This window comes from Ovis aries, chromosome 8, assembly GCF_016772045.2.
Source record: "Ovis aries strain OAR_USU_Benz2616 breed Rambouillet chromosome 8, ARS-UI_Ramb_v3.0, whole genome shotgun sequence".
In the NCBI taxonomy this organism is placed as follows: Eukaryota; Metazoa; Chordata; class Mammalia; order Artiodactyla; family Bovidae; genus Ovis; species Ovis aries.
The window spans coordinates 30,149,199-30,162,289 of record NC_056061.1 but is presented as its reverse complement, the minus strand read 5'-3'; the positions used below and the strand labels follow the sequence as shown (position 1 = coordinate 30,162,289).

Below are 13,091 nucleotides of genomic sequence, written 5' to 3'. Positions count from 1 at the left end.
AGGAAGGCTCAACGTTATGGTGCTATGGTATTTGTTAACACAGACCCTTGCTTTCATTGAGAGAACAGTGATGAGAACTTGTTTTATTTTTTTTTTTATGTTTATTTATTTGGCTGCATCAGGTTTTAGTTGTGGCATGCAGGATCTTTGATGGTCATGTGGGATCTTTTACTGCAGTGCATGTGGGCTTAGTTCCCCACAAAGGATTGAATCTGCATCCCCTGCATTGCAAGGCCAACCTGGACCACCAGGGAAGTCTTGAGAACTTGTCTTAAATGGTCATATCTCTAAAACTTTCTTGAAAGAGGAAGAATGCATACCATCTTAGGAAAAAAATCACAATAATCACTGAACTAGCTCAGCAAATAAATCCTAAGATATTCACTTACTAGAGAGTCACTATTTCCGAGAGCAGAATTATGTTAGGATTATAGAGTAAGGCATACCATTTTCTGGATTTTGGTAAGACCAGAGGCTGACTACAAATTCTCTCTTACTTCTTTTTCCATATGTCTAAAGCACCCTGGGAAAGAAACAGTGAGGTAGGGAAGAGTACAGTGTGGAGTCAATAGACCTGGCTAGAGTCATGACTGGGAGATAGTGACTGTGTGAACACTGTTAGCTTATTTAATCTCTTCTCCATAAAATGAAAGGATTCAGAGACAGAATCCGATAGAACCACTTGACTCAAGTGCTCAGTGTATGTTTTGAACAGAGTGCACACTGAAGAACATGTTTACAATGACATGCATCTCACCAGGGTCATAGGACGTAGAAAGGCCTACAACCTTTCCTAACAGGTACATAGGAATGAAGACAAAAGGCAGCAAAATTTCTTTGGATCTAGAACAGGGAGACCTTCCATAGGGGGCACCATGCATGAATCAATCTTCAGAAGCACATCTTTCGCTTTGGTACTATCTGATGGATAGGTAAGATCTTTCCTCAAGACAGAAAGTCAAGCACTTGGAAGAAAGGAAAGAGCTACTCAATGTAATCTCTAGTTAGTAGCATTGTGCACATCACCGATCTATGTTATAGGTTCTGTCATCTCTACTGTGACCTCAGTAAATCTGTTTAAAATTGAGGTGCACAGCTACCATGCCATTTCAGAAAGGTGGTTAAGCACATCTAGGATCGATATTCAGTCTCACGTGTCAGCGGGGAGGCTAAGTAGTGCCTTCAGACACAGCTGAGGAAACATGAGGGAATGGCTTCAGATATACCACCTGGACAAATTATAGCTTTCTGTAAGATCAAACATCTTGACATTACAGAAGTCTTTAATTCCACATAAAATCAGGCTGTAGGATTAGTGAATAAATTTGGAAATAACAATCTAAGGCAATGACAAAGACTTCCGATTTACTGAAACCAGATTCAACATCAACACAGAGGTACCTCCCTTTTCATTCTCTTTTTGGAAACCTCATGTCCTTCCTCTGCTTTTGATGACACGGAAAGAAACAGTATTCCCTTTAGATCTACTTAAAACTGTTTCATGGACTAAGCAGACTCCTCCAGGGGACAAAAGTCTCAGTCCTCCACAGAAAGTCACACAGTCACTCCCTGTGCACAGGCGGGTCCTGACACCACAAACTGGGAACAATAATTGAATCCAGCTACCCCACCGTGCAGAGCATTTATCCACAGAACCAGCCTGGTGAGCATCTGTAGTTAGCTTTCTAGACTAATATTCAAAAGGTTACCCCAAATGAATCTTTGTTTTAACCCAGGGAGTGTATGCCATTGAGGAGATATTTGATTAAATATACTAGGGGAGAAATAAGAGGATCAAAGATGGAGTCAAATATATCTTATGAACAAAAAGGAACATAGGCACAAACAGCTGGCACATCAGGGGGTTATTCATTCATTCAATAGTAGTTCAGCATATATTTATTGGGTACCCAGTGTGTGGCAGGAACTGTGTTAGGCCCTCAGGATATAAAACCAGACATGATTCCAGGCTAACAACCAACAACTCCTCTTCACCAACAATCTAAGTTTGCCTTAGCTTCCTAATAAATGTGAGATATTATGCAGACATGTAATTTTCCAAGAACCAGTAATTCAAAATTATAAACCTAAGGATGGAAGAGATTGCCCCACTAAATATTATTGCTATAAACAAAATAATTCAATATTTTATATACAAAATTAGAGAGGAAAGGCCAATAAGCTAGAAATATATGACATAAAGCAAAATAAAGAAGATTTATAACTGCTTAGAGGATTGAATTCAAAGAATATCAATAATATTTGGGCAAACAGCTGAGAGGGTGGCATTACTTTATGATGTCATAAAGAGGCTTATCACTGACATCATTTAATAATTTTATTCATGATCCATGAGGGACTAGAGATTATGATCATTAAATCTGTTGATGCCATTGAAGTGTGTGGGACTGCAAATACCTCAGAGAACGAGAATCTAATTTTAAAATAACATTAAGAAATTAGCGGAATAGATCATCAAAGTAAGATGATAGTCACTCGGGACAAATGCAAAATAATATACTCAGAGACTTAAGGAGGAAAAGAAATCGCTTGATAATAGGGGAAAAAAATGAATGAATGAATGTCCAGAGGGTGACTGTTTTGCAAAAGGACTTGAACGTCATAATAAGGCACAGCTCTGGTTCTAAAGACTAACTACTGCATGTGTAATTAGAACTTATTTTTGATGAAAAATTTTACATGGTACAAAAGCTTTTTGGCTTTATTATGAACAGAAATAGATCAATGATTACTTTTCATCATTGATAACTGTATTTTGAAGGAGATCTGGAATCAAAGCAGTAGTTGCAAAAACCAGCTTTAGTAAATTAATTGTTTTGAAAAAAAGATTAAACAAAATTATTCATTATTGTTGGGAAAAACCCCCAAAACAAAATCCCCCTACTTTTCTGAAGTGTGACTGACAAAAGAAAAATAATCGGTTATATCTGATTTTCAGGAAACAGGGAGTGCAGGATTTAAAAATTTCAGACGGTCGTCCTGACGGGGTCTTTCAGCCCGCACCGCTCTGCGGAGGGCAGGACACCAGTGCTGCGCCACAGGTTGAGCACAAGGTTTTCTTTTTCATCTTTCTCAACTATTCCCTGGCACCTCAACCACAACTTGAGGGCTTGCACAAAAATTCACAGTGTAAAAAATCATATTTCAGAAAACAAACTTCTGATTATCAAAGGGGGAAGTGGGGGGGATAAATCAGGAGTTTAACATATATACACAACTACATATAAAACAGATAACCTACAAGGAACTATTGTAAAGCACAGGGAACTATACCCAGTATTTTATAATAATCTATAAAGGAAATAATCTGAAAATATAAAGAAATATATGTGTATATGTATATAAAATTGAATTAGTGTGCTGTACACCTGAAACTAACACATTATAAATCAACTATACTTCAATTTAAAACGTTATTTTTAAAAATCCACATTTTCCAGTGAATTCCTTCTACTGCCATAGAATGAAACAACTCTTTAGGAGCCTAGGATTAAATTCTGGTTATGAACTAAAAACATGAGTTCAGGAAAGTTATTTTTAAATTCTCAGTAGCTCAGGTGGTAATACAGAAAAATTCCAATTCTAATCAGATCTACACTTTTTAAACTGATACCTTTCAGAAAAAAAGTTATTATCTTAATGCCCTTTTTACATTTTACAAGTTGTCATCCAGTCTTTATCAAACATATGAAATTTTATATAATTGCACTCATATCATAATGGTATCTGGATTTGGATTTTTTCTTTTAAATTATATTATAAACATCTCATATAATTGGACCACAAATTCTTAATGAAAAAAGAGGGGGGAATGTCATTTCTTCTAGATAAGTCTCCATAATTATTACAAAATCAGAAACCCTAAATGTTAAGACAGCTTCAAGAGGTTAGAGGAAATGAGAGATTTAGTGCATACAATGATGTTGTTTGGAATATTTTACCAAAGGAGCTAATGAAAAGTCCCAGAGTAGGAGAAGGAGCATCTGCCCAAGAAAGGGGTACAGGGAAAAGAAAATACAGCAACATCTGGTCTCTAAATGTGCCAACATGAAAAATTCTCAGAGCCAGTTAGCTAGGGTTATGGGAAAGAACAAGCCGGCTAAAACTGTCTGCCAAAAAAAAAAAAAAAAAATCTGGCTTTGTCAGTAAAGAAAGGACAATAATATTTATAGAAAATTCCCTACACTGGTTCAAAAAAGAATTTTAGATTCAATATGCAGCAAAATGGTTGAAGCAATCTATGGATGATACATGGGAAGAAATGGCTAAAAGGGCAAGCCGTGGAAAGGAGAACCAGGACATGAGAGGAAGTGATGATGTGTGATCATGCAGATGCAAATGTCTGTGGACGGCACAGCTTGCTGCTGGGAAGGGAATTTTAATGTGTACCCTATGCAAATGTGTTTTATAATAAAACAAAATGTGCAAGGCCTGAGCGTGGGGAGGGACGAAGGAGGCAGGGGCTCTAGACATTGCTCCTGAGGCAGAGGAAAGGGCTACTCTGAGACCTGAACAAATTCTGGGAGAGAGGGAACAGCAAAAAAACCCCACTCCTTTCAAAAAGTCTCTCTCACATTTGACTGAGAACTGGGTGCCTGATAAACTAACACATGCAAAATCTTTCTTTACCAAGTGCTTAACCTTGAGCAATTCTCTGTGCTTCAAGTGAACCTCAGTGGGAAGACACAAAAAACAACTTTCTTTTCTGTACTGAGACATGGGAAAATTATATGAACTACACACAGTAAAGGCTGGAGATGAATACCAAGAAAGCTCCTGCAAACCATTTAGAGTCTGTGCATCAAAATTGGCATGACTGTCAAAGCCCATGTAAGGCTTAGTCCTAGGCACTTGTGGGAGAATGAGCAGGAGGGTAGCCCACAGGGCTGAGAGTCTGGTTCTGATCAAGTGATATTTATCCATAATCTGTATATCTGAGGCAATTATTAAAAAGAAATTGAGAAAAGTTCTGTATCACTATGATGGAGATATTTTTAAGCCAGCCATCTCGAAAGGGTTAAAAAATTAAAATTGTAGAAACCCGAACCATAGGTGCCATGTTTTGCCTGAAGTGGTAAAAATACCATCTGCCTCAGTCTTTGAGCAGCATGCTTCTTTCAAGGAGCAGTAGGCTAAACTGCAGGCATACGCTCAGCTCCAGCTGGGGAAAATACACAGACGTTTGTAGATGTTTTTCTAAGAGTAGCCAACATACTTGTTTTCCTTCAGACACATATTAAGTTACCATAGCAAACCAAGAGTGAATGTGGCCTGAGACATTTCTCCACGGTCTCCACACGTCCATGAATTTCTACAATTCAATAGGTGGCACTCTTTCCTCTAACACTGAACTCAATCTGTTTGGGGCCAGAAACCTTGGGAACACGAAATAGTTCCCTATTCCCTAAGAGAGGCACACTCAGGGCTGAACACCAGTCACGTAAAGAAGATCCTCTTTGTACTGCGTATGTGAGCAAAACTGTCACCACCAGATTTTTGGTCACAATTCACTTCTGGTAAATACATTCTGTTCAATAAAACTTCTCCTGCAGTTTTAACTAGGTAAGTCACTTCTTGTTTTTTCATTTTAGAAGCTGGGTATGCCGTCTATGCGGTCGCACAGAGTTAGACACGACTGAAGCAACTTAGCAGCAGCAGCAGCAGCAGCAGAATCACCTTACAGTTAACAGCTTCCACCCTAGGCCAGCCTCAGGTGAATGAGCTTCAGGAGTGGGTAGAGTGCTCCGGGCCTGGTGTTAACCACCTTCCAGAGGCAGGACAGACTTAATGAAGGGATAGTTGCTGGGTGCTTTAACATCTGTAGATGAAAGGCACTGCAGCAGTGTAAAGCATTCACAATCCAGGCTCCATCGCAACAGGAACTCAGTTAAGAAGTAATTCAATTTCTTTTCTAAATGTTTGAGGACACATCACTGTTTTGTTGAATGTGACTGACACTCTATAGAGATCTAGCTGAGACCGATTTTGATTACCACTTCTATCCTCTCCTCTACTTCCTTGCTGTTCTGAGACTGACAAAATTGGAGAGATGGCATATGAAGCCACAGAGCAAATGGCCAAAATAATTTGTACTTAAAATCTGATTTTTCAGATAAAACTTGGTTTTTGAGAAAATGTTCACCACTTGGAAATGAAGGAACATCCAGCAATAAATAAATTTCATGACACTCTCCAGAAATGGCCACTGAGTTTTTAAAATGTAGTTTTACAGGTAAACCCACCAGGGGAGCCCTAAGCTGCCAAAGCATGATGCCTGCATCAGTCAGCATAAGACCAGGACTTCACCATGGGCCCATGATACGCAGCGTAAGAGACAGTACTGCAGACATCTCCTGGAAGCTTGGCAGAGATGGATACAATCATTCTACCTGTGGTGCTTGGATTTGGGTCCTATGTATGGATAACAGGTCTGGGTTAACTGCTGAGATCAAGTTATGCCCTTAAACACCTGCACAGCACCACATACTCCTGTAGGGTGGGTTTCTGTTAGCTGGCATGAGAACTATTGTCACTGGGTGCTTGGGAAAGCAATCTCAGGGCTACTGAACATAGGGATGGATGGTGTCCTATACTACACTGACTATATAATGGCTAATTTGAGTCTATCATCCCCAATTCCAGACCTCTGAGCTGCCTGCACTTCTAGCATCTCACTAATGCAGCCCTCGTCCATACACATTTGTCAAGCACTCCTGTATATAAGCCTGTGCCGGATGATGCTACGATGGACAAGGCCACTGAAGGCCCTGCCTTCAGGTCTTGCCTTACAGTCTACTGGAAAAAGAAACAAAACACAGGGAACTAAATAAAAATGATAATTGTAGATTACAATAAATTTTAAGGAGGAAAAAAAAAAAAACAGAGCAAGGGGGACTTTTGATAGGAAGGTCTAGGTTAGGTCTGGTTGCATATATTAAATATCAGATCCACCATGCTTGGGTGGATGAAGCAGATGAAGGAATAAATCTGGACCTTAAATAAGATAAGAATGTTCCCTGTGCCCAACCCCCCACCCCCAAAAAAGAATGTCTCCTTTCAAATTTGGGCCTGCAGAGTAGAACCGCACTATTATAACCTGCTCCTCTCATACTAAGGAAACCAAAAGAAAAAAAGAAAGTGAAGTCACTCAGTTGTGTCCAACTCTTTGCGACCCCATGGACTGTAGCCTACCAGGGTCCTCCATCCATGGGATTTTCCAGGCAAGAATACTGGAAAATATTGTAACCTGCTCCTCTCATACTAAGGAAACTAAGGGGAAACCAAAAAGATTAAGTGACTGATAACAATTTTGCAGTGATTTGGGGACAGAGCCATTGCTTGGTTCAGAGTGTTCTATCTGTGTCTCCACTTTCTTTTTTTTCCTTTTCTTCGTCTCTTCCACTGGCAGGTACTTCTGCAATAAGAAATCCTAAAAGAGTTTTCTGAGTCATAAACAAGCAGCAATGATAAATAATCACTCTATTGCCAAATCATGATGTCACTGCCCTTAATTTTTTGTTTATAAGTTATTTCCTTTATCATAGTGAAATCTCAGCATTTATCTCCAAGTTAGTTCATTAACCTTCTCAAGCAATCTTCTTATCCCTGCTGATACCTGTGGCACAACTTGCTTTCCTTTCCTCTGTGATTGAAATAAAAAACCATATACCAGAATTTCTCCTGCAACTAATTGCATGGGTCTTCTATTTTCTTATAACCTCACTCACTCACTCACCATTTACCAAGTGCCAAGCACTGTGTTAGGCACCAAGTGTACAAATAAGTTACCATCTCTGCCCTCAAAGAGCTCACAGTCTATGATCTTTCTCATAAATGGTCATGATAAATAATGGAGTGAAGCATAATGACTGAGAGATGCGCAATGTACTAGAGAATGGAGGAAAGAACCTCATCCAGCCCAGGGAACCAGGGAGACTTTCTCCTGGAGATGATCCTACATTAAGCCTTACAGAAGAGTCAGGGGAAGCCAGAGAAAGGAGGACACTGCTGCATTCCAAGCAGAGGGGACATCTCAGGTCAAGGCACAGAGAACAGAAACAGTATGTTTTAGGTAATTTGGTGCCACTGGAGCACAGGGTGGAGGACATGAGGCTCCCTCCAAGGAGTGAGATCACAGTGCTTTATATGCCACTCTGGTAAACTTTGAATGTGCCTTATGGAAAACATGGAGCCAAGGAAGGGTTTTAAGATGCAGTGTGGAATTTAGAAAGATGGTAACGGTAACTCTGTATGCAAGACAGCAAAAGAGACACAGATGTATAGAATGGTCTTTTGGACTCTGTGGGAGAGGGAGAGGGTGGGATGATTTGGGAGAATGGCATTGAAACATGTATAATATCATATATGAAACGAATTGCCAGTCCAGGTTTGATGCAGGATACAGGATGCTTGGGGCTGGTGCACTGGGATGACCCAGAGGGATGGTACGGGGAAAGTGGGAAGGGGGTTCAGGATGGGGAACATGTGTACACCCGTGGCGGATTCATGTTGATGTGTGGCAAAACCAATACAATATTGTAAAATAATTAGCCTCCAATTAAAATAAATAAATTTAAATTAAAAAAAAAAGATGCAGTGTGAAACTGCCAGACTTGTGGTTTAGATAGACATTCTGGCTGGTGATGGATCTTTGGGGATGAAAGAGAGGCAGAGACCAGTCACAGGCTTTCTAGTGGTTCAGAGCAGGATACAATGTGAGCAATGGAAGAGGCATCAAGAGGAGGGACTGGATTTAAGAAAATGTAGGCTATACAACTGGTATGACTTGGTCATGGAACATAGGGGTGAGGGGGTAAGAGCATTTGAGAGTGACTTCTAATTTTCTCACATGGTTCACTGGTGAGATGATAGACAACATCAGGAGACAGAACAAGCAATAAGGACCAGAGATACAACACTAACACTAGACCCTAATGTCAATGATGGACTTTGGGTTATAGAGATGTATTAATGCAGGTTTATTGATCATGACAGATGTTCCAATCTGCTGCAGGATGCTAACAGTGGGGAAGGCTGTGCTTGTGTGGTGTCAGGGGGTAATGCAAACTCTCTACACTTTTTGCTCAGTTTTGCTGTGAACTTAAAAACTGCTCTAAAAAATAAAGTCTACTAAAGAAAAGGTGACCAGAGATGTTGGGAAGATGTTGAGTTCAGTTTAAGATGCTTTGAGCATCTCTGCCTGTGGGAGACCATTTAGGTATAAGGCTCAAGTAGACATCTAAGAAGGAAATGGCAACCCACTCCAACACTCTTGCCTGGAGAATTCCATGGACAGAGGAGCCTGGTGGGCTACAGTCCATGGGGGTCACAAACAGTTGGACATGACTGAAACAGCTTAGCACAGACATCAAAGACAGAGTGACAGACACAGAAGTCTTCAGTATAGAGACACCACTCTGAATCTAATTTTTCTTGAAGCACACATACGTTTGTGAGACAGAGAAGGAAACAACCGCACTTCAGGCAAAGAAAAGGCATGGAACCATGGGTGTGCACTTCAGGGCTGCCGAGAGAGCACAAGGTTCTGGATCAGCCCTGGAGAGACCACTGGGGGGATGCCAGCTGTCCCAGTGCAAGCAGAGCTCTCACAGGTCCCATTTCTTCCTCCTTGTCTTTGGAGTACAGGTGTGCGCACACTCTGGCTATTCTTGACTGTTATAAAAACCAGATGGTTAGCATGTTCCTTTAGTTAAGCAGCTGTATACATCCCACACACCTGCGAAAATACTCCATTTGTTCCTCAGGAGAAAACCCAAGTCTGTTCAAAGGCTTGCACAGGTGCACTGAAATCCAAAATCCCACAGCAGTTTTTGAATAAGGCTATGTGTCAAAATGATCTGTGGAGCCTTTTCTCAAACCCTTCCATCCTGTCCCTGGCCAGCTCTGCCTACCAGGGAATTCTGATGTTGGTGAAAGAGGTATGATGCTGTGGTAATCCAGGCATGTATATTTCAAAAGCTCCACAGGTTATGTGAAAACTACTGCCTCTAGGAATCCAAATCTGCCCTGTATGGTGCTTCCCAGGTATTACCTGATGATGCTAAAAGCTCTTTTCCATAGTCCAAAGACATCTTTACAGCAATGGTTAGTTTTGGTTAACTTGGTTAATTTTCCCTCAGGACACTTACCACCAGTTGCCATTATATTATAATCCATTTAGTTGTTTATTAATTACCTCCTCAACTAGCTTGTAAATGTCATGAATGAAAGAACTGATCTGGTTTACTCTCCTATTCCTGACGCCTAACACAGTGTCTGGAAAGAAGTAGGCATTCAATAAATAAACTTACCATTAAATGAATCCTATTTCACCTGTTAATGCCTGTTACTTCACAGGGAAGGTCCCTTAGTTTTGAATGTGATGCTTTTCTTTTTACTTTTCAAATATAAATAAAACCAAATAGCAAATAGAAATGTATAAAATTGTGTAAAATGTACAAAATCTACCTACCTTAGCATAGTCTAATCTTCCTTTCTCTTGAGCCTAAAATAGAAAAGAGGGGAAAATCAATTAGTTCTTTAAAAGTCAATTAGTATTTCTATAACTTTTGCTTCTCAAAGAATAAGCCAACTTTCTTCCCCCTCTCCACTTCCTCTTCTATCTTTACATAGTATGTAGTGAAACATACACGTGTATGTATGTATATACATATATACAGAACTCTCAAATGTATTGAAGAGTTGAAAGATCAGTACCATGAGCACACTTATATACTCTAGGTTTGATAGCGGCAGACACCATGACTCCTCATTCCTTCATGCTTCAGCAAATATCTCATAAACACAGGACAACTCATACATGATCACTTTCAAATTAAAAAAAAAAAAACTAACAATAATGCCATACCATCTGATATACAATCCATATTCACATTTCTCTAGTTGTCCCAATAATATATTTTATTTTAGCTTTTCTTCTCAAACTAGAATTAATCAAGATTCACACATTGCATTTGGCTTTTATCTCTGTTTTGCCTTTTAAATCTAGACTAGCCCTTCCCCGTTTTTTAAGAAATGAAAATAAAAATCATTAACTTTTTTCATGGAAATAACTGACTTTTTGAGGAGACCAGGGCAGCTGTCATATAAAATGTCTTTTATTATTATCACTTTTTCATTGTGTCATTTAACTTGTTCCTTTTTGCTTACAAACTGAAAGTTGGGTCTGAATAAGCTTGCTTAGATTTAGGTTAAACATTTTTTGCAAGAATATCTTCTATGGAATATTATATACTTCAACTGCATCAATTCAGGAAGCACCAAATGTCAGGCTCTCCTATATCTCGGTAATGCTATAAATTTGATCACTGGGTTTAAGTGGTGACTATCAGATGGTTTCACTGTAATGACCTATTTCCTTCTGTACAATTAGTAAATAATCTGTGGGTTCATTTTTTTCCCACTCCCTTTGGCATAATTTTTAATATGTTGTCTTGTGCAAAAGACCCCCACCTCCATCCCGCCATCACCAGGGATGAGGAGAGGGAAGAAAGCTGGAGGTGAGGAGACATCCTATATAAGGTCAAATTTTAATATTTTTAGTTATTGAAAAACAATTTGAAATTAAAACATATACTCAAAAGCATTATTTATCAAATCTGAACATGATAGAGACAACCAACGTGTTAGTCTTTGCTGGTAGGTTAGCTCATCTTCTGTGGACTTGAGAACAAAACTCCTGCCACCTCTGCACAGAACGAGAGCCCTTCAACTGACAAATAGGTTAGGTCTTGAGACCATTTTGTTTCTGAGTCCAAAATGACACTATACAGATAATGACACTAAATGTGGGCAGATTACTTTCATGAGAGAAAATGAGATCTTTATAACATTAGTTTAAAATCTTTTTGCTTCTTTATAATCTTAAAAAAATTTATCCTAAGAGGCCTAATTTTGTTTTTCTTATTTTCATAAAAAGCAACTTCTAATAAGATACTGCTCATGTATAGCTTTTGACACCATCACAAATGAGTTAGCTGAAACCGGGACTTGCAAGATTTCAATGAAACAAAAGGCCTCTGCAACCTATGTACTGTAAAAACAGAATTTGTGGTTTTCAATCTGTTCCTCAAAGATATTTTTGGGATCTAAGATTTTCAGTGAACTAAGAAGGGTTTGAATTTAGTCCTGAGATGTAATATACCAGCAGGAATAAGAGTCGGTTCTTGCAGATATTTTATTTTTTTATTTTTTTATTTTTTTATTTTTTTACTATTTTTAGTTTTTTATTTTTTAAATTTTAAAATCTTTAATTCTTACATGCATTCCCAAACATGAACCCCCCTCCCACCTCCCTCCCCATAACAACTTTCTGGGTCATCCCCATGCACCAGCCCCAAGCATGCTGCATCCTGCGTCAGACATAGACTGGCGATTCAGTTCACATGATAGTATACATGTTAGAATGTCATTCTCCCAAATCATCCCACCCTCTCCCTCTCCCTCTGAGTCCAAAAGTCCGCTATACACATCTGTGTCTCTTTCCCTGTCTTGCATACAGGGTCGTCATTGCCATCTTCCTAAATTCCATATATATGTGTTAGTATACTGTATTGGTGTTTTTCTTTCTGGCTTACTTCACTCTGTATAATCGGCTCCAGTTTCATCCATCTCATCAGAACTGATTCAAATGAATTCTTTTTAACGGCTGAGTAATACTCCATTGTGTATATGTACCACAGCTTTCTTATCCATTCATCTGCTGATGGACATCTAGGTTGTTTCCATGTCCTGGCTATTATAAACAGTGCTGCGATGAACATTGGGGTACATGTGTCTCTTTCAGTTCTGGTTTCCTCGGTGTGTATGCCCAGAAGTGGGATTGCTGGGTCATAAGGTAGTTCTATTTGCAATTTTTTAAGGAATCTCCACACCGTTCTCCATAGTGGCTGTACTAGTTTGCATTCCCACCAACAGTGTAGGAGGGTTCCCTTTTCTCCACACCCTCTCCAGCATTTATTGCTTGCAGATTTTTGGATCGCAGCCATTCTGACTGGTGTGAAGTGGTACCTCATTGTGGTTTTGATTTGCATTTCTCTAATAATGAGTGA

General features: G+C 39.3%; 1 protein-coding gene across 8 annotated transcripts in view; it reads right to left on the bottom strand.

The window, feature by feature from the left end:
- Positions 1 to 13,091, bottom strand: part of PDSS2 (decaprenyl diphosphate synthase subunit 2) — a 311,640-nt gene that overhangs the window by 61,124 nt on the left and 237,425 nt on the right. For all 8 annotated transcript variants that reach the window (XM_060419521.1, XM_060419518.1, XM_060419519.1 and 5 more), the window contains one exon: positions 10,493 to 10,525. In XM_060419521.1, the coding sequence (XP_060275504.1) occupies positions 10,493 to 10,525 (33 nt within the window). The remainder of the gene's footprint in view (positions 1 to 10,492; positions 10,526 to 13,091) is intronic.